The 22856-nt window shown below is 38.8% G+C and overlaps 1 protein-coding gene across 18 annotated transcripts in view; it reads right to left on the minus strand.

The window, feature by feature from the left end:
• The window catches only part of ATP2B2 (ATPase plasma membrane Ca2+ transporting 2), a 408955-nt gene that overhangs the window by 20714 nt on the left and 365385 nt on the right, over window positions 1–22856 (minus strand). For all 18 annotated transcript variants that reach the window (XM_064668162.1, XM_064668150.1, XM_064668159.1 and 15 more), the window contains 6 exons: window positions 18448–18554; window positions 17549–17740; window positions 9223–9436; window positions 5548–5759; window positions 3982–4089; window positions 461–643 (listed from right to left, as the gene is read on the minus strand). In XM_064668162.1, coding sequence (XP_064524232.1) covers window positions 461–643; window positions 3982–4089; window positions 5548–5759; window positions 9223–9436; window positions 17549–17740; window positions 18448–18554 — 1016 coding nt within the window. The remainder of the gene's footprint in view (window positions 1–460; window positions 644–3981; window positions 4090–5547; window positions 5760–9222; window positions 9437–17548; window positions 17741–18447; window positions 18555–22856) is intronic.

The raw sequence follows: 22856 nt of genomic DNA on the forward strand, positions 1-22856 counted from the left end.
CAAATGGTACTTCATACTTCAGACTCAACAATTTAAATTACTCTCTTATTGCAGAAATGGCAGCAACAATATATTTTTGACAAAATAAAACACTGTGTTCTAGAAAGCCTTCATAACATTATCACAGCTGTTTTCCAGCACTATTTTATGTCTTGTCATCACTGAAGTAGAACATGAACAGTATCCCCAAAACACATATTCCTACTTTTGCATGTTATCATTTCATGATCTTGTCAATTTACCTTTCCTGCTGTACAAACACTCCTCTGTTCAGTTCACCTGTTTTATTTTCTGTGTGTTCCTCCTTTGAGAACAGCCAAGCAAATTCACAGGGACCGTCCTTCGCGCACACAAACACCCTGGGGGCTTTCCTTTCCTTGCCTTCATCTCAGATTAAGCATTTCTTTAGGTTTGTTTTTGGGGGTTTTTGTGACCATTTGGGCACTTCCCTTTAGCATACCTGGGTTTGGATTCTGTTGAGGCCTCTGAACCAGAGAATTTGTCCACGTCGAAGTTCTCTCTCCGCGTGATCGATCTCCTCAACATCCTCATTGAGTTCCTCCTCAGGGACCTCCTCCTTCTCAGTGAGCCTCCCTGCCTCCTTTAGAAATTTTAGCCTACTTGTTGGGATGGTTGCAATGACCTAAAATTATAAAAAAATACTGAAAACATAAGCCTCATTCGATAACAACAGTATAATAATACGTTCATTAAAAAAGAGTGATGATATTTTAATAAGATCAATAATCTTCCAGGAAGTTGAGTCCTAATGGTACTTTACACTCATACAACTCCATTTTAGTCCAGAAATACTTAGTTGACTGTGTAAACAATTAGCCACATTAAACCACATTGGCAATACCCAGATGTGGAGCAAGTTGGAGGCTGGGAAAATTGTCATTTTTTCTTAAAAAAAAACCAAAAAGAAGAGAAAAGTATTTTAATGTTACGGAAAAAAAGTTTGCAATATTGATACTGCTGTAATTAGAGTTTGGGGCATTTCTAGTGATTTATGTTAAAGGGAGCTGAAAATTCATTGCATCTCATGCCTATGAATCTTCTCACACCACGTTGGTTCATGGATTCAGCTTCCCTTTGTTTTAGCAAGTTGAAAGGGGTTTCCTGGCATTTGTCAAAATTGAGGTTCCTGGAAGGTGTGGAACTGACTGTCTCCCTGTTGGACTTTTTATAGGGCTGTGTCTTACTCTGTGTCCTTATTACTAATAAATTCTGATTAGCTCAACCCCTCTTCTAATTCTGTTTGCCCACCCAAGTGGTCCTCAGAAGTAATTAATACAGGACATAGCTAATAATCTTAAAAAATTGCAAATAATGTAGTTAGACATCGCAATAACACAATTATTTTCAATCCATTTCAGTGTTGCCCTCTTGGGCAGTCATTTTTCCCTTTGTGCTGATTTCTTTTGTTGGCTTGAATAACAAGTTGGCTCTTTAAACAAGACATTACCTGGAACATGCTGAACACTTAAAGTAAATCTCCTACAAAGTTAACTATCAGACCCACTTAGCAAAAAAAGTGCTGCAATTTTCTTTTCTGTTTGTCTTCCTTTCAGCAGTTCAGAAATCACATCTCTGAAGCCCAGATATATGAAAGATGAAGAGAGAATCAAGACAGCTGCAGCAAAGTTGGTGAGGACAGTTTTGGAAAACTGGAATGGGTACAGTGAAGACATGTGAAAAGGTACCAAATATTTGCAGAGTGAAAATAAACCTTTGAGTTTGCTGAGGGTCTCCCTTGAACTTCATCATCCACGAGTCCACTTTTTAAATATTAATTTTAAAGACAGCGAAAGAAATGTAAAAAGAAAAAAAAAGAAACAAAAACCAAAACAAAAACAGTTTCTGCACTACTATATGACCTTTTTAAAATGAATTTTGGGGGTTGAAAAACAAGATGCAAACTTGGAAAACTGATGAATGGATGTGACAGGAGCAAAGGCAGAAGAGGAGAAAGAAAAGAGAAGGTAAGTGCTAGTGATTTAAATACTTACTGAAAGGCCTTCAGCTCCCCAGCTTTGAAAACACTACAGAGAGAAGCTACTTGAGGCTCTTTGGGATCTGATGAAGCTGATGGTGATGAAGCACTTTCAAGCCAATACACACAGAAACAACTGTACTGGGTAGAGATTCTGTGCCCCAGAAAAAACCTCTCCTTCATGACCTCTCTCAACCAAGATAAGATAAGATAAAATTCTTCTCTAATTCTTTTCTTAGGGTGCTTACAGGGCTGTTTGTTCATCTGTTTTCCCAGACCTGCCCAGTTCAGGTAATGGCAGACTCAACAGACTGGATGCAGATTAAGGAACTAAATATTATTCCCAGAAAAAAATCATTGCAGCTTTAAAAAGTGATGAATAATTTTGGAAATGCAGCATGAAATATCGTGGAAAGTCTCGATTTTCAGAAGTGATAAGGGCTATCTGTTAGAAAACTGCCCCTCAAAGCATCTCAGACTGACTTCCTAAAAACTATACACCTTAAATTGCTTTTAAAAGTGCCAACTTTGACATTGAAACTCAAAAATCTTGATTGGTTTAGTGGTTCATAAGAACAGCAAGTTCAGGAGGTGGATTAAAAAAAAAAAAAAGGGTAACAAATTTGGTTTGTGCTGAACTAGAATTAGTTATAACAGGAGAGAAAAGGATGACCAGGAAGAAAAGCAGCATTTCTAAAGGAAAATAAGTCCCTCTCACAGTAGAGCTCCATGAAGAGAGGACTTGCCAAAGACTGTAACTCATGTAAATATGGAAAAATTGTAATTTTTCTAGCTTGTGTTTTTTTTTTCTGGTCACTAAATACTGACCACAAAAGAAAGACATTTTTTTTTTCTGTGTATTTGCTTTCTTTTCAGTGATAAAATCATTGAGATATTCCAATATTTGTGTTAATTTAATGGCTAATATCTTGCAATAAGGCTTGGGAACTAAACTGAAAACAAACGCTGATATTATTATTAGTTTTCAGTGGTTATGTAATAACCATGTATAACAAAATTTAGAAGCTAAAAAGTACATTGATCAAAGGCTGTGGGAAATTCTTCACAGCTGAATGGTCTAAAAAAACCAGCAAGGATTTTTTCTCTCTCTCCCTGCTTTAATTCCCCTCTCCAAAAGCTGGAAGTTCGTATTTTCAAATCAGTTGAAAGCAAAAAGCAATCTTTCCTTTCCAAGATTATAATTTTAGATCTTCCTCCTGCTAGATCATAACTTAAATCTCATCTTCAGGTGATAATTGCAGTAGAACCCTCTAACTGTGATGGTTTTCAGCAACATTTGAATTAAAAGCTGTTCTGATTCTGAGATGATTTCTTTAAAAACATGAGACTGAACTGCCCAAAAAGTTGTGGTTTTTTTCCCATAAGAGAGCAAAAAATCAGTTTTGAAATCTATCATCACTTCATTACAAGTCCATCAGAACCATATCAGTGTTCAGCTGCAGTTGGCAATTTCTTCCTTCATAAAGACAAACTGTTGATCTACAAGTATCTTTACATCTGAGAGAAAAAAGTGTAACTTCACATTTTTCTTTGCTGCATCAGGTGGCATCAACTTAAATACGTTAATAATGCATTCAAAGATGAAAAAAATATTATCATTAACTTTGCAATATGTGTTTGTACTTAAAAGAATAACGTACTATTTTAACAATAGTGATTGTGTTTGTATTATTGCTCCCAGACAGATAATCCCAACTGATTTAATGATCTCATTGATGTTTGTTTTTATATCTATGTATAATTATGTATTAGCTAATGATGACATTAGGAGATATAGGAGAAATTTCAAATGACACATTAATTTAGCTGCATTTACTACCAGATCTATCCCTGAAGTTCTCAGGGAGCTGTATTTCAGTCTGTGCTACCCATGGCAGTGTGAGACATCAAGGAAACCACAGTACAGGAGGATTATGAACAACATCAAGAGCTTTGAATCTGCACATTCCTGAATTCTCACTTACCTGACCCCACACAAGTTCTCCTAATCCAATAAATACACACCACATCCACTGGTCAAGCTGCAGGGGAGAACAGCTAAATGGTTTTCCTCCAAACTGGACAATTACTATCTACAAAGAAAATCACAAAAGAGAGGAGGTAATTTTTTTTTGGGGGGGGTGGGGAACCAACCAAATAAGGAAAAAAAATAAAACCAAATGAACAGAAAAAGAAGGTGCAGAATCTCAGTCACTATATATAGAAAAAAATCAAACCACATGAACTTATGCACTCTGAATTAAAGGTCAGAAAAAGCCATAACAGTTCAGACTAAGCTTTCTTAGCCTCATATCTATCTGACAATGGTCAGGAAGACCAAAACAGGACTGTACTCTCCAGTTCCTGAGTGTTCTCAGCTGGGGATGTATTGACCCTGATGTCATTTTGGAACATCCATTGCAAAACAGATTTTTCCCTCTGATTAACATTTTATTGCACACTTAGAGATGTGCTATAATAGATAGACAGAGGGTGGCAAAACCACACACCTTGGAGCAGGATAACCAACACGTAGAGAACCTGAACAGGTTTGTAATCCTCATCAGATTGAAAAGGTTTTACTAACTGAAAATCAGATATTATTGATATTTCTTGTTAGTAGTGCCACTGTAAAACTTGGCATCACAAACCAGAGATTTAAACTGCCAGAATTTTAGTTCATGGTATTAAACCCGTGGTTTTGAACTAAGGATCATCACTACCAAGTTCTACTGCCTGTCACTGGTGTCCTTTCTCCAATACTTATTTTTACTGAGTAGCTTCTCTTTCCTGTTTCAAACCACTGTAGCCCAGGTTCAAACAGCTCCATCCTCCTCATTACTCCTTCCAGAAGAAAGGTCCCAATGGTGAGTTTCCAGGGTGCCATTGCAGAACTGAGCAACCATGTCAGGAGAGAAATAGCTCAACCCTAAGATTTCTAAAAGGTAATATCAAATATATCAAGCACAGGAAAGATGCCAGCAAATGGATGGACACAGGAGCAAGAGGAGGAATTGGAGTTCTCACATGAGAAAAATTACAACCTTTTGGGGAAAATGTGTTACTGTAATTATGTTCATACTTGACTGGGACAGCAAACTCAGGGGGTGAACATGAAGAATTGCTGTTAGAAGAAGGATTTCTGAGAATATTGAGGAGCATTTGGCAGTGGCATTTAACAGAAGAACAGTTCAGCTTGAGGTACTTCAAGGCAAATTTGTCTATTCATGTATTAGTAAATAACTCTAAAACACTCTGCTAGTATACTATAGAATAATTTCTTCTTTAAAAACAAGTTATAATATCAACAAATAAAGATGGCTCTTATTACTGGACATGCTAATATTAATTTAAGAATTAACCTGGATATAATGATCAAAATTTGTATTGGATTAATAGGGCAACATAACATTTTCTGTTATTAACACTTATCGATGGAGAAAATCTGTGAAAGCAGGTGGTTCACTATTAAATGTCCCTCCTACAGCACTTAGATTTAAAATTAAAAAAAACCAAACAAACCACACACTGAAAAAGCTACAAATCATTACCTGGATAGCAAATGTACCCAGTACAATAGTGCAAAAAATAGGATTTCTGAAGATGCCATCAAAGACATTCCTTTCGCCGTGGATTTTCCGTGCATTGATTTCATTGAAAAGCTGCATCATGACAAAGGTGTTGAAGATGATGGTGTAATGCTCTGAAGGAGGAGAGTGAAGTGGTGCATTCCTCCCACTGTCAATCTTAAACATTTTCTCACCTGGGTATAAGACAAAACCAAAAGTTTCCACCAGAATAAATTAAACAGATTTGTATTTCCCTTGTTTACCTCAGTCGCCTTCCCTGCTCTGCTTTACCAGCTTCCCTCCTGCACCAGTGAGCAAAACACAGCTAAACTTTCTGACCAAGAAGCTTCTCAAAATGATGACTCTTAGCTAATAACTCAGTATACCTATGAAAAGGTGTCAGTAGTACTCTTCCTCTAACCAGCAGTAATAGTTCTAAGCAGTTGGTTCCTTCTGATGCACTTAAAACCATTGACAGTGTTTCTGCCATTTTCTACAGTAATTCAAAGCAGCTGCTCTTCAGCAGGTTTTACCCATTTACTAATCCAGTGTGGCATAACTTTTTATATCAACTGTTCAAGGATATCAGTGATAAATAGCACAGAGATTCATAGTTTTAAATAGATTTGGGGTTGAGCAGCATCGGGCATTGCTCTTTATTTTGTTAATTTCACTATCACTTCAAGATCTGATCAATAAATGATGAGTGACTGAAAAAATGAGGTAAGTTTGGAAAAGATACCTGCACCCAAGGGACCTCTTTTCTTATAGAATCACAGAATGGTTTGGCTTGGAAGGGGCCTTTAAGGATCATCTAGTCCAGTCCCCCTGCAATGGGCAAGGACGTCTTTCAGTAGATCACGTTGCTCAAAGCCCCATCCAACCTGGTCTTCAACATTTGCAATGATGGGACACCCACAGTGTCTCTGGGCATTCAGTTCCTGTGTCTCACCACCGCCATTGTAAAAAAATTTGTTTCCTTGTGTCCATTCAAACCTTTCCTCTTTCAGATTAAAACCAGAGCTGGACACAGTGCTCCAGGTGGGTTCTCACAAGGTGGGAGGAGAGGGAGAGAATCACCTCCCTCGACCTACTGGCCACTCTCCTTTTGATGCAGCCCAGGATAATACTGGTTTTCTGAGCTGCAAGTGCACATTCTGTCTCATGTCCCATTTTCCATCCCCTTTCTAATACACAAAGTTCACAGATGACATCCAGCCATTGAGAGAGTCTAATGTAAGGATGGGCCATTCACATGGAAGTGTAAATAATGAGTGAAATAAGAGTACAGAAGATTATCACAATACCACTATTTTTAATAACCAGTGTTTTGTTAATGAAAGCAAATTAAAGCTTGAACGTTTTTCTGCTCTCCCACTGGCATTATATTCAGAATTTCTGCAGAAAGAAGAAAGGTTTCCTCAGGGTTTCTCCCTGGGCTGTTAATTCCAACAGCTAAGTTAACAGGGAGTGTTTTTCTGCCTTGGGATATTCGAGCAGTTCACGTTCAAGTCACGGAGAATGATGAGGGTGTTTCCAGAGAGAGAATTTGCCTTATTGCCTTTTGACAGAAAGCAGACTGTGATATCACCAGTACGTCAGTAACACAGCATGAGACCACAACACAGACTGTGAGAGAGCAGAGGGTTTTAAGCAGACTATACATCTCCAGAGAGCACTGGAAACATTCCACCTACTACACATAAACAATAAAGGAAAAAATTAATGAAAGCAGACAGATATCTGTCATAGATACACACATATATATACACACAAATTACATCTGTTTGCTTTCATTCCATACACACACAAACACAAATATGTGAATATCTCCCTCAGTGAAGGCACCTGTCCTTAAGTCTCTGTTGTTGCACTGCATCACTCAATTGGCACAGAAGACCATGCTGCTACTGTTAAATCCATAATTAGTTTTTATTTCCAAACCTGTTCCGAAAGGTGTTACAGCAAAGCTTTTATTTTATTGTGCCTTGTTGCTGAGGTTAAGATTTTTTGTATACTACAGCCTGACAGGACTAGGCAGTGACTTCTGGATTTCTGATGTGCTTGATGCCTCCAAGACATTACTGTATGTTCAAACACAAGGTATTTCTGCCACATGATAAGAAAAAAGAGAAAAACTTGATGTACTAGTCTCTACAGAAACCTACTACAAAAAATGAAGCATTATTTGATCAAAACAGAAATAATTCTCATTAATTTGGGGTTTAATTATCAAAGCACTGAGCTTAGAACATCGTGTCACTGCAAAGCTGAGCCTGTTGGAGTTTAGAAAGGAAAAGATTATTTCCTAGGCTTATCAGAAAATTGATTGGGCTGTGTCCTTCAAAGTGTGCATGAGTTTTCCAGAGACACTCAGGAAATTAGAATAGGATGAAAAAGCTGGATTTTCTTTGCATCTGGCTCAGTATAAAGTATTTTAAACCATAAAACTCATCAAAAAGCCATTATAACTTCCCATAAAGGTCACAGAAGTTCTCATTCCAAGATTCATATCACATGAATTACCAAGACTTTCTACACCTGCTTTAGAGAATCTGATATTATAATTGCCTAAGGCTTGCTAGACATTCTCAAAATACACTGTGAGTGTAACAGTATTACAGACCACCTCTCTTCAAAAACCTGGCAATTATTTTGGTTCAAGTAACTCCAGTGCAAACAGACCATCGTCTCCTCTGAGCAGTCCAAATAAGCTGCCAAATGGTGATAAGCTGGAGCAAGACTTTCAAAATGGAGCTCAGAAACCTAAAAATCCTAAATTTCCATTTGCAGCTTATCTGGAAGTCTGGGTATGCAGGAAAAAAGTACCCTGAGCGACAACACATGCAATTTAACAGCAATGACACAGCGACAAGGAGACAATACCCAACTGAAAAAATCATCAGTCCTTTGAGCAAGTTCACTTATTATTGTGGAGCAACAGAATCTATTATTAGTTCCTGCTATTCCCTGCAGCAAGAAACATTCTTCCTCCTTCCCTCCCCTCTCCAAAATGCAACCTATAAAAAGCATCCGTTGCTAGCAAGGCCTGAAGAAGAATCCAGTAATCTAATAAATAGATTTTTTTGTCCCCTTTTAATATCCATTCTAGAAATTAAATGTCAAAGCAGAGTGTTATTTGTATCACTTAATACTGATTACTTGCTTTCTATACTACTTAAGATCAACATTATTCTTGACTATGGCAGACATTTTGCTCCCGATTAGAGCTTCTCCAGCTCTTGGTAAAATGGGTCTTGGTTTTTATTGTGGTTTCTTTTATGGTTTTGGGTTTTTTTAATTTGTTGCTACATGCCTACTCCAGATAACAGGTCTCACAATGAAAATTCAGTACAGAAGCAGGCCTAGATACTCCTGTTAAAACGCAATCTTCCCCGCTGTGTTTTGATATAAACTTTTGCCAAATCTGTGCTTTGTGAAGAGGCAAAAAAGCTCCCTGAGGTAACCACACGTGGAAGGTGACTAAACCCATTCCATCTGTTGTGCTTCCAGCCCCATGAACAAACTGTACAACCAAGACAAGCCTTAATAAATCTGCATTAAAGCGTTTTGCCGCGTTAAGCCGCGCAACGGCTTCTAAACCAAGAAACAACTAAGTCCACGTCTAACAATCACCTGAGTGTAACTATTTCTTACCGACAAAAAGCAGAGTGAAGATGAGGGTGAGCTGATAGACAGCGTGGCCCAGGATGTTCTTCATCATGGTGCGGGAGATGAGGGGCTTGTTCCTGCCGTACGGCTTCCGCAGCAGCAGCGCCTCCGTGGGGGGTTCCGTGGCCAGAGCGAGGGAGGCAAAGGTGTCCATGATTAGGTTGACCCACAACATCTGCACGGCTTTTAGAGGAGAGTCCTGTGGAGGCAATTTCGGAAGTTACGTATTTCCCGGGAAAATAATGGCTTTCAGGTCATAGAATCACAGAATCAGAGAATCAGCTGGGTTGGAAGGGACCTCCGAGATCATCGAGTCCAACCCTTGATCCAACCCCGCCGTGGTTCCCAGCCCATGGCACTGATGCCACATCCAGTCTCTTTTTAAAAATCTCCAGGGACAGAGAATCCACCCCTTCCCTGGGCAGCCCATTCCAATGGCTGAGCACCCTCTCTGTAAAGAAATTCTTTCTGATATCCAACCTAAACCTCCCCTGGCACAACTTGAGACCGAGCCCTCTTGTCTTGCTGATGGTTGCCTGGGAAAAGAGACCAACCCCCACCTGGCTACAGCCTCCTGTCAGGGAGTTGTGGACAGTGATGAGGTCATTTAATGGGATGTCATTTCTTCTGGCGGAGCTGAGACAGGACACAGAAATACCCACAGAAATCTGAGCTGCTGTGACCTTTCTTGTATTTCCTCTGCAAGACCAGAATCACAGGAAGCACAACGATCTGTGATCACTGACCCGTGATCAATGTGATCAGTGATCTTCAAAGAGAAATGATTTCTCTGCAGTCATTTAAATCAGGAACATTTGCAATCACACAATTCTTACAGAGCATAACAGTGACACTTCATAATACTTATGACAGTACTCTCTGTTACCTCAGGCTTAAAATTTCAGCTGAATTTAGGTAACTAAATAATTTAGGTAACTAGTTTCTTTCCTGAGAGAAAAATTATATTAAAACAGTTTAAAAAGTAATGTTTCCCTTTTTCACTATAACCTACCTACCTTTAATTTTTTTTTTCAGAAACAGCTTGAAATTATTAAAAATTTATAAAACAATTACAGAGATATCTTTATATATCGTATTTAAATAAGACCTTTAAAAACCAATAGTGACATTTAAAAAAAAAGCCTGATATTTTGATGTTAAAACTACTCTGAAACTTATTAAACTATATCAAATGTGCAAGGGCAAGACAATCTTTTATTACAGCCACTATTATTTTACTGGAAACAGGATAGCATGTTTGGAACTATGGATATGGAATGAAAAAAGCCAAATATTGCTATTTGTGAGGATCCAGGATGTAGCTCCTGAAGCAGCCCGCCAGTCACTAGAAGGAGCTCTTTCCTCACACAAAATCTACGGTCATAGTACAGAGGACTTCAGGTTGTGTTTAAAAAACCCCAGAAGTAACTAAATAAAGCAAACACAGCTCTCAGCAAAGGCTGGAAAACTATTATAAAGTTTGGATGTGTAGTTCATTGGGGCAGCTCCGAGGGGAGATTGATGCAGTGGCTTCAAGGACCCAGGAGAGAAAAAACAAAAGAGGTTCTTTTCTGTATCCAACGACCTCCTGTGCCTTCAGACCTCACAGAAAATGGGCAGCACTAGTAAGGTCTGCTTCCTGGTTCAAACAGACCGTTTTTATCAGGAAAACAGAGTCTCAAAAGGAGTAAGGTATGACAAATTTCATGATGAAATGGAGTTAATCTACAGTTTGAAAGCTGGAAGAGAGAGCACTGTTTTTGTGCACTGCATCACCATGGTGCTGCAGCAGCGAAGCACAGAAATTCAGGGAACAGCACACAAAGCAAAGCAAAGCCAGCAGAAACTTTAAGAACTCTGCCCTTTCCTCCAAAGGGTTAAGGATTCACTTTTAATGAAATGCTATCAATAATATGGGTCAATACACACACATTATCCCAAGCAGATATGGAGAACAAGGGTAAGTGGTTTAATCTCTGGTGGATCTGGTTTATATTCAACTTCCCCTTGAGATGAAATATTATTTCTTCTTAAAACACGTTTTTAACACAACATTTACACAAATTTTGATGCATTTCACTTATTTAAAGAAAAAAGATCCCTTTTGGCTTATTCAAAGGGATGGAGAAAGGCAACCTACTGTTTCTAAGTCTTACAGGTTGGCTACATCACAGAAAGGAGGAAGATTAGCATTAATAGATTCTTGACCTGTTGGTTATGGGTTGCACTAACTGGGCTTATTTGGAGAGTTCAGCTCATTCATTGGATATGCAGCTGCATAAACAGGAAATGCTTTTGTCTTCAGAGGTGCTAAAAAAACTAAAAGTGATCAGGACAAACTTCATTCCAAATCAAGACCTCATTTATTTTTATTAATACATATGGCTCCAAAAAAGAGAGTACTTGCAGTAAAAGCAGTTTGCTGATAGAGCTCAGAGGCCCTGCACAGAATACAGTACATAGGGAAAAAGGAAAACATCTTTTCTGCTGAGCAATTTTTCCTTGTCATATTTTTTGCCTGTCTAGTTAATAAGTTTTCTTGAGAAACATTCTCCGAGTTGGGATGTTACAATAGTTTAATTTCCACTTCATGTGCTGACTTCCATGTCAATAAAACTGACTTTGTCTGCTATGCTTAATAAATAGAGTCAGATATTCAGGTGTCCGTCAGAGCCTGCCGTGCTCCCAGTACAAGGGAAAAGCAGATTATTTCAGCCTCTAAATCACACAACTGTAATTGGCAGTCATCAGTTTTGGCAACAACGTGTTCTCACCATTTCACACTGCCAATCACCTTGGGTGGCTATGGTGCCTCTAATAATTATCTATTATTGGCAGTGCTACACTGTTCAGTCGAGTGTGAGAGCTCATTCTAGGCTGAAGCCCAAACATTAAACACACATTAGTCTGGGCAGGCAGCGGAATGAAATTTCCACTGCAGCTCTATCTGATTTCTGATTAGTTGGTGGAAACTGAGGAAAATACATATCAGCTAAGGAGTTTAGACTTCCATTACAGATTTTAGTCACTGATGCAAGTGGGATGCAAATCAACGTTCTTTGTGCTGCGTTTTAGCCACCGACTGACTGGCTAACAGTTCTTAATTCCCTTTCTGCAGACTGTGGGGATGAAAGCTGTTCAAACTGCAAACCACCCAAAATCACCACTTATTCATCAAATTCCTTTCCACTTGACCTTGGAATAGGTTAGCATTGGCCTAGAGGTAAAAGGAAAATGTCCCTTAAATCAAGTGATGTTACACTTCATCTTGGAAACACTTAAAAGTAAAAATGGCCAAAGGCTGGAAATACACTGCAAATCTTTTGTGACATGCAGAGCCTCACAAATTTTAGAGCTTGTTACTTTTGATTTAGATGACAAACTGTGAGGGAATAAAAAGGTATTTTCACCCTTACCTTTTTACTCCCACTTGTCACGGAACACATGCATAGATTCATAAAAATGAGCATTTCTGGTAGGTTAACTTTCTATATATTAATGCAAAAAAATATCAGCCCTCACTTCTGCTGCTGGATCACAGTGTCTACTAATTGTATGGAAGTGGCATCCTTAATTCTATTTCCACGCCTCTAAGCCTTGCCAAAACAAATCTAAACAGTGCAGACTTTGATTTTATATTACAGCTTTTTCAAATTTGTCCATGCTATTATTTTAGGATTTGCCAAATATAGTTCTGCAGTAAAACATTCTAACCACGTAAATTACTGCCTTATACACGTAAGTATAGATCATCCTCTTTTTTTTGAACAAGATCTGTAAAAACAATCAGTGATTCATGCAGTAGTTCAATGTTACAGTGCTTTTAATTAACATTTAATTTTCCAAACATAATGTCCTATAGAGTCACTGTTTTCAGTTCCTAATTTCTGCTAAAACATTAAGTCTTTCTCAAAGTACAAGAACAATAATTTGAATGTAAAATGTTAAAACACAGTCTTTGTCTTCCCTTTATTCAGTGCAACCTTTTGGAATAGTTACATTGCCTCAGCAGTTGGAGACACAGACAGAATCTGGCATGGAAATAAACACATTTGCTCGACAGTTCCAGTAAAAAACTGTTTCCATTTGACTGAACTGCATTTTAAAATCTTTATTTTGTTCATACCCAGATTGCTTTTAACAGCTCCAAACACAATGACCTGATGTTTTCTTGGTGCTGTGGGTATGTGGGGGACAGGAAGCAGGATGAGCCTTGTGGCTTTGTAAAAGCACGTATAGAACTCTATATGACACCCAGAGATGTGGAACAATGACTCACTGGAAGTGCAAAACTCACAGTGATCGTAGGCAGAGCTCCAAAGAACCACATTCACTGAACCAATCAAGGGCTCTGCGAAACCCTTATTCAGAGAGTGGAGTCAGAATGCAAGATTTGGTCTCTCATAAATCCACTGGAAAAAAACCCCCGATTGGTTTAACCTGAGGCAACAGTTGCTGAACAGAAAGGACAATTATACACAAACTCTGATCACTTTAAAAGTATGCACGTGGCAACACAGAGAGAAAGGTAAATGAATTAGATTAATTAAGAGATAAGGTGAATGAATGTGGCTCAGCTGCATTGTGCCACACAAACTGCACTGACACAGGACCAGAGCTGTGATCTCATCACTGGTGTTATGCATGCACTGGACACAAAATTAAGAGCCCCAGTGCAGCCACAGACTGAGTGTTCCTGATTCAGCTTTCCAGCAAAGGCTTTAAGCTCTGTTTTCTTGCATGACACAGATCTCAAAATGCTTTATGTAATCGCAGACCCACGACACAAAAGTTCATTACCAGTCGAAAATTCAGAACTTGTGGCTAATCTATAAGCCACATCTATAAGTTTACAGAGCTGCTGCAAACTGAAACAGGGCCCAGTGTAAGTTAGAACCTGTGAGGGGTAATTTTGGGAGCAGCTCTGCTAAGCTTGTCAGCAGGTGACACTGTATCTGTAATTCTTATGCTGTTTAGAATATGATTTCTGCCACCCTAACATGACTTCGTGCTGGGACCCATGACACAGAATAGCAAAAGACCATTTGCATTGGTCCCTTGTAGTCTGCATATAATCTTTACATAATGCTGGAGCAAGTACGTAGGGTCACACACGCTCTGTACATGTGGTTAAACATCTCTTGGAACGGCAGACCAGGACAAAACAGAGAGAGCAGATATTGTAGATATTCTCTAACAGCAGCATCTTGTAGAAGCAGGCATGAAGTAGATCAACAATAAAATAATATTTGTCTAAAATTAACAGAATTAAACTAAACAGGGGTTCCCCGAAGTGGAAGTGGCAAGGAGCCTCACTTTATTAATCTACTTGAGAAAAAAACAGCAGACTCTTAAAAAGACTACTAATGTTTTTCTTAAGCCTCTCCATTGCCCTCCTAAGGTGCTCTGGGCCAAACAAATCATCTCCTACGTGGGCAATGCTTTCTCTGGGTGCCCCGTGGAGGTCTGGTTTCACTCATACCAGTAATTCACAGTCAGACCCTTCATTAACACAGGGTTGCTGTGGTCTCACTGGGAGTCCTGCAGGGAGATGACCACATACTCATATTTACATGTGCACCAGTGCAGGATCAAGACTGAATAAAATTAAGTTGCAAAGCACAAGCCATATGTTAAAAAAAAATAAAATTAGTCCAAGCAAAGTTTTTATTATCTTTGTAGTTCCTTTAAGCACAAACAGTAGAAACCATAAAGAGTAAAGGTAAAGGAAGTTTCATCCTAAAAGAATCCCAGTGAGCTGGTTCTGAACAGCAGAACAGATTTTTTGAGAGATGCTGTCAGGAAGCACAGAACAAATGTTACTGCTTATGTAGAATTTTTCTCATTCTAGACTTGATGCAATATTACCAGAAAGATAGCCTGTGTAATATTCATTAACCTGAATATTAATGGTGGACTAAAATCCTGCTGTGTCTGTCAAAGAAAGCCAAACTGACTACCTAAAAGCAAAGCAAAATTCAGTCCCAATGAGGACTTCCTTTATATTCATTGTGGAGGTCCTGGGAAGCTATGTTGCCTTTTGGAAACTATAGATTTTAGCTCCGTTTTTCTGTTAAGGACTAAAATGTTTCAGTCAAAATAACAACTGAAGACCTGTGCACAGTTTTGCAGATTCAGATCTGTGTGTGTGCACCTCGACCGTTGTATGCAAGATTTTTTGGTACAGTCGTGCATTTTGTGCTGGAGCTATTTTTTCATAGCAACCAGAGGGTACAGCATGTTCTCAAGTGCAATTTTTAGTAAAGCTTATGAGCCAAACAGAATGTCCTTTTGCTGGCTGGAGTCAAAGCCTAACATAATAATGTTCATTGGCGAGGCAAAATCCTTCTTGAATGAGACAGAACCGAGAGCTGCCCGAGATTATCCGCGGTTTCAGAGGAAACAACTGCTGCCCTTTTGCCACCATTTCATTTTCAGCTCCTTTCAGACCTCTCCTCTGCATCTGCACCTTTACTGCCAAGTTGAGGAATTGTAAGGAAATACAGGAATTCTGGGAGTGTCCATTAGAACCTGTAAACAGGGACAACAGACTTGGCAGGCTCGGCGATGGTCTGACAGACCACTGGGGTCATATAAATGCACTGGGGCTGATCCAAACCCTTCTAGAAGCCAATGGAATGACTCAAAGGATGAAATTAAAAAGGGGAATATACTTGCACTGATTACACACTTCACATCCGCTTAGACTTGATTTAAAATAGTCCTTGCACTGATTCAGTAATGTTTAACCTCTTCAGGAATAAAATAGAAATTCCTTAGCTAGTGAATAGCTAAGTGAAGACTCTTTGTCCTTTCACGAAGCAACTGAAGATGCTGGACATAAAACAAAAAATTTCACCTTAAATAAGTGTTAGTAGGTAGCAACTGAATAAAAGCTGTCTACAAAACAGGGTTTTAAAAGAAGCCCTTGACTCAGTTCCAGTGATGCTGCTCTGACCAACCAAGCCCTTTTTTTCTGTATGGTTTTGTACCACTCATAAAAATCTCCTGCAGTCTTAGTCCTTTTCCTTCTGTTACCGGCAACAATCACTTCACAGCTAAACATTTTCTCAATATGCCCGAAAATATTTCCCAAGGGAAGAGGGAACCTCATCCAACTTTGCTGCAACATCACTAGTTTTGTGCCTCAGCACGGGCTCAGTTGTGACAAGGCACCACCATGGCCTCGAGATATCAGTCAGGGCGTAGGAGAAGTTTTACCTCATGGTAAAGGTACCCAGGTCTCTGGTTGCAAGTATCAATTCCATGATCACAGTGTAAGTTTACCCCAAGCAGAGCTGATGATTTATTCATTGGTTTGCTCAGGTGTTCATGAGGTGAAATCTAGCTGTGGAACAGGTATGGCATCTGTGTGATGCACCATGGGGGGAAGCATCAGCTTTCCCATAGAGTGTCTCAATCCAAGGAGGCATTTTGTAACAACACCTGCCTGCAGCATCTGAAATATATATTATTTTAGGTGGTGACAGCACTAAAATCCACATTTTGCTATTTTCTATTCAAAGACAAAACTGTTATACTCTACTTAATTCACTCTTTTTTCTCTTCAGGGAAAAGATAATTGTATTTTATTAATCAAAAAGCAATAATGTAAAGGTAAGAAAGTGTGGTTTGCCTTCAGGTATGCTTTTTATAAAAGACTTAAACGTGTGGCATGTGAACCAGGATTGCACTGAGGGACTGATGGAGAGGAAGAAAGAGATGTCAAAGCCCAACTCTATGTGTCATTTAATTGGTTTGTCATTTGCATCTGAAATTAAAAAGAATTGCCTGAAAGCAACAAAATAATTTTATCAGTCGAAAAGATCCCCTGCTGGGATTACTTCTGTGTGGCAGTACTGCTCTCTTGAAAATAATAATCCTATTCCATAATCCATCAAAAGCACATATTTGACAGTGAAATATTCTGAGAGGAAAAGGTAAATTCACACAACCCCTTCCTTCTCCTGATGCCTGACATTGTCTGTCCTATCATCAGGCTCAGAGATGACAATAATATGCAATTAAAAGCAGGGAGTTATATGGAGGCAGCACAAAAATTAACAGCTCCTAAACAAAGCTAAAGAAACAGCAAGTTTTCTCAAAGAAACAGCAAGTTATTTTGGGGAGAAGATGGGTTAGTGCCCTTCCATACACCAACAGCTATTTAACACTGAGCGGCTCGATCCTGAACACGCTTAAAACGCTTAGAGCTTCAAAAAAGCATATTTGCTGCTTACAAAGGATCAAATGTGAGCCACCAGCACTCAGAAAAGGCAGTGTGGTGGGATCTGGCCCTGGGTTGCCTCACCTGAGTGATGCAGGCCCCGGTGAAGGCCACGATCACGGCCACGATGTTCACGGTGAGCTGGAACTGCAGGAACTTGGAGATGCTGTCGTAGACGTTGCGGCCCCACATCACAGCCTTCACGATGCTGCTGAAGTTGTCGTCTGTCAGGATGATGTCAGAGGCTTCCTTTGCAACATCTGTCCCTGCAATACCCTGGAAAAAATCAATTGGGAACGAAATGATCGACTAGAAAATATAGGGGCAGGTAGAACTCAAATCTTCCTGCTCGTTCCAAGTCCACAGTTGTACAAAGGTTTCCCAGCATAGTAACAGTGGCTGCTGAGTATATTCTGCATTTTATATTTGCTGGAATGTAGCTCATTTGATCTATTTTTGAAGTGAATAAGGACCGAGAAAAGGGAACTGACAGAGCAGTGGAATTCATGTGATGATAGTTCTGAGTGTTTTAAGTTATCAGCTTAATAACTACTGATCTTCTGAGTTATTTTTATCATGGATGATTTTATAAATATGTATCATCAGAATTGGTAACAAAAATTAAAATGATGTATCTTAATATATACAGTCAGAGTACACTTGGAAGACATCTTTATGTTTAGTGATGGATTTTACCAAAGCTAAATAGTATTCTACTGTTGGGAAGAAAGTACTTCATTTTTCTGTATGGACACAGGATTCTGCATATAGTCAAGAATTACTTTAGGCAAAGTATTGAAAAAGTATCAAAATATGCAGCAGCAGTGAATCTGACACAGTAAATTAAAGGATTCTGATGCAACATGACTCGCTCCCTCCAATATATGTCTTCACTGACAAGTAACAACTGAGCATCTTAACATCTAATGAACGAAAAACATTTCTAATGACACAAATATCAACAAATATGCTGGAGATTATACCATGGCAAAGCCAACATCAGCTTTTTTAAGTGCTGGTCCATCGTTGGTTCCATCCCCAGTCACAGCTACCACCTGCCTCTGCTCCACCTGTGTGCTGTCAATGATACCTGCAAAACATGGACAGGAGTGTGTGTACAGATGGAAAATAATCAGCAAGATAAAACATCCCTCCAAAAAAGCAGGGCCTGGATAATATAGAGCTCATAATACCACACAAGTCTTACAGAGATCAACAGAGTTGAAGGAAAATAATGATGAAAGCAGTGTCATCACTCTTACACTACTAGACATCACTATTAGAAATTACACGGAAAGTTCTGATCCTGCATCACCAACACATCAACAAAACCTGCACAGACTTCAAAGGGAATGAGATCAGCTCATTATGTCCTTTTGGAAGGTTTTTACTATTTAAAATTATGTGTCACAGTAAACCCATCACTCTGATATATGGAAAGGATTTGCCAAAGACTTAAGTTTTTAAGACCTGATTGCTTAAGGCTCTCCCAAACTGTGCCCAAACTGTAATACCAGCTTTACTAGAAGGCCCTGTGGCAGTCAGTTTAACCTAAAGATAAGAAACATCATTGCTGAATTTGATTTAGCTGCAGCCAGATGAGCATTTAAACAGCCGTATTCAATTCTGCCAAGCAATGATTAAGAAGGTAGAAAATAATTCTTTAAATTCTGGAGCCAAACATTTTAATAAATAGACATAATAAAATAATTTCTACTTTCATTTTGAGATCATTGGAGAAAAGAAAGCGCTTCTCACTTGGTGAATCAATTTTCACACAACTAGCCTGCAGGGAAGTATTTTCCACTTATGCAGATAGGGAAAGTAAGGAAAAGAATGAAGAATTTTTCTATGGCTACAGAAACAGCCCAGTTTTTTAATAGGATGTGGATGGATCATTCACCACTCATGTTTTTATTTCCATATCAGAGTCCATTTGAATATGGGTCCAGAACACAGGATTATTGTATAGGATACAAAAACACCTCTCCATATTAATAACTTAGGGGGAGAAATGACAAAATTCCTTGTGCTAAAACATTTTGCACAAAGTCATAACCTCTAAAAACAATTATCAAAAACCTACCCAGTGTGAAAAGCTTTCACTCTACTGTGAAAAAAAATAAAAAATCACTCACATATCAGATAACTAACCAGAAATAGGAAATTGCAGATTACAGAGCAATAGCTGCCTCTTGGCAAGGTTCAGGCTTATCAGGCACCAGAAGATTGCAGAGCAGAGTGGAAGCAGCTAGTGCCCTGTATTTTTCAGACTTATGAAAATCAGAAAAAAACCCCTATCTCAGATAAATGGCACATTATTCTGATAAGATCTTACAATTACAGCTTGCAGTTTGTTGGGGTGATTTGCCTTTGGTATTATTAAGTAAACAGGGACATCATCTCTCATTACTATTAAAAACATTTATCTTGGTCTTCCCTCCTATTATTTATTATATTAATTTATATATTTATATATTTATTATTTATTATTTATATATTAATTTAACATACTTTGATGTTAAATTAATAGTTTAGGCTTCTGAACAAAAAATTGTTAAATCTCTGACACATTAAGGCAGTAACTGCTCCAAAACAGGTAGATGGCATCTTCTGCTAACTGAGTTCCAAATGGGAGCACAACTCAAATCAAGTTGAAGAGGTTCTAATAATCTCCTAATAGATATAAATGGTTATAAATAATGTTGATGACTATACTACCACTGCCCTGCATCAGCCAATTACTGGATGCTCCTAAGTAATTTACAGGGTTTGGTAGTCATTCTCAAGGTTTAGTAGTAATTTTTATCCCTAAAAGCAAACTATGCAGCTGGGATAAACCCAGATCACGGAACTTCATAACCAGCAGCCATAGAAAAATAGAGATCAAATGGTCTCAGTTATCATCAGCATCTGAGCCCCAGACCTGCAGTGCAGTGCCATCAGAAATATGGCAATGCATGGCACAATATTATGGGGATGGATCTCAGTGTTATCCATGGGAAGAGAGAAGGTCTTTGCAAAACTGTCATTTGTACGTCAGACAAATTTCTAAAATGGAGCAGTAGCGATAATTTGGGATTCAGAGGATTTATCACAGCTACACTTACACTCTCTGACTTCTGCCTGCTCTTTTTAATCTGTTCCCCCTCCCCCTTCCTCAAACTGCTGAATGTTGTCTTCTTTCCAGCACTCACCTCCTTCCAAACACATTTACTTTTTATATTTTTTAACATTACTCAGTTCATGGCTGCGATAAGGTTTCACCTGAAGGATTTTCTTCAGTTTCGAGTAACACATAATATTAACAACTATCTAATATTTACAGTGTAAGGAGACCAAAGAGAAGAGTGATGCCCAGTAAAGGCCCTCCCTCTGTAGTTCTGAGCTGTGGAGATCAACTGCTCAGTGAAAAATGGAACTGAGGACATGACCTGACAGACGGCCAGGAGAGAGAATGACCATTGCTTTAGCATTCCCTGGCCTTTCCACTCATTCCAAGTGGTTAAAAAGAAGCTTTGGTATTAATTAGTCATGTCTAACATTAAGGAAATTTCTTCAGAATAATCTGCTTTACTCCAGCTTGATGTTTACACACAGTATTTTAAGAAAAACGGGTTTGCAACGTGCATCGGGAGAATTCTTAAACTCTCAGCAAAGCTTCCTGCCAGAACAGCCTTGGCTGTTTAAGTCCCTCATCTTAAGCTGTTTGACCATGACTTTCTTCTGTCAAAAAGAATTTTATTCTACAGCCACAGGAGCACACCTAGAGCATGACATGACAGTGTGTTCCACACAGGGATTTTGCTGACGTGGCAGGAATTTGGGAAGGAGGCACAGAACTTGCATAAGGCACAAGTTTTTCAGGGCAAGCGGCTTGTTTTGGATGAGGGAAAAGATCATATTTAAAACAACTATGTAGAGCTGTCAAGAAGGGCACTGTATGCATAAGCTTGCTATAAAAAGTACCAGCACTGCATATGCAACTGGAATTTATCCTGGATTTCCCACCTCCCTCCATCTAACATTAAGAAAGCATTAAATCAAATGCACTCAGGATAATAATTTAAAGAATATTAACCAACAGTGCCTCTTCCATTCCTTTAACAAGGAGCTATTTATACCCGTGGCTCAGATCACAACCATCAAATGTAGCCTCAGGTTCTCCCTTTATTGTAGAACAAATGCTGCTCTATTTAAACAATCCTCACTTGCATTGTCACCCTTAGAGTGCATCAGTAAGAAAACCTTGGCTCTGGAAGGAAAAAAAAAAAATAATCCTGGTTTATATGTTTGTTTCTGTCTCAACTGATTAACTCCAAACAGGCAGGCAGGAAAAACTCAGCTGCAGCTGAGCACTTCCAAGGTGCACACCAGTTCAGGTGTTAGCAAAGCTGATCCTCCCAGAAATATAAATCCACAGATTTATATTCCTTTGACAAGCTGAACACAGGCAGAAGCAGTAATATATTTTCATGTTCATGTTCTCTTCAGATTAGTTTTTAATGCTGCCAAACCTCCTTGTTAATTTAAGAGGAATTTAGAAAGTCTGTCTGAAAGAGGAAACTCAAATTCATTTTGGTTACGGGCTTAAGTGCGTGCGTGGAGAGAGCTTTAAAGGGTAATGTGGAAATGTTGTATTTGACATTACAGACAGCACTGCCAATTGTTAACTGAATAGTCCCCCCCAAAGCTCAGGATATCAGAATGCAGAGCAGAACACAGCTAAAACACCAGGGTTTCTAAACTAAACACAAATGTTTTATCACTGAAAGCCTAAAGGGGAACCTTGAAGGCATCAGTGAAACCCTAAAGGGGAACCTTGAAGGCATCAGTGCCTCCCAGCCCTGCTCTTCACACACCCCACAGAGCCCTGGCTGTATTTACAGAGCACAGACCCCCAGACTCAAATGCAGGAGAGCTCCTACTTTCTTTAAACCATTTTTATGCTCTTTGCTTCAGGTTGAAGTTTTTACACTGTGGAACAGGTGAACTTTCTGAATATTTCTTCACAGGAATTTGAAGAAAAACAAGCTTTGACATTTTCTCTCCCACGGAAATCAAACCCAGTTGCAACTTGCAACGTGCTGATATTTAATTTCAGAATTTCAATTGATGCACTTTTCTGTGTTTTTGTTATTCTACCCAGTCTCGTGGCACGTCGGCATTAATGAGGTTGTAAATATAACACCACCCCATGCAATAATATTTGAAATATTTTAGTAATTAAGGGTAATTATTACTAATCTTTTCTTCTTTAAAGTTCCTTTTCTGCTTGTTAACAAACCAGGCTTACATGAGAATATCTGATTTCAATATTTTTTAAATATGAGGTTTTTAAATTATGTTTTAATATCACAGAAATAATTCCAGTTCAATTTGAATATATTGG

This window comes from Pseudopipra pipra, chromosome 11 (assembly GCF_036250125.1).
Source record: "Pseudopipra pipra isolate bDixPip1 chromosome 11, bDixPip1.hap1, whole genome shotgun sequence".
Classification (NCBI taxonomy): Eukaryota; Metazoa; Chordata; class Aves; order Passeriformes; family Pipridae; genus Pseudopipra; species Pseudopipra pipra.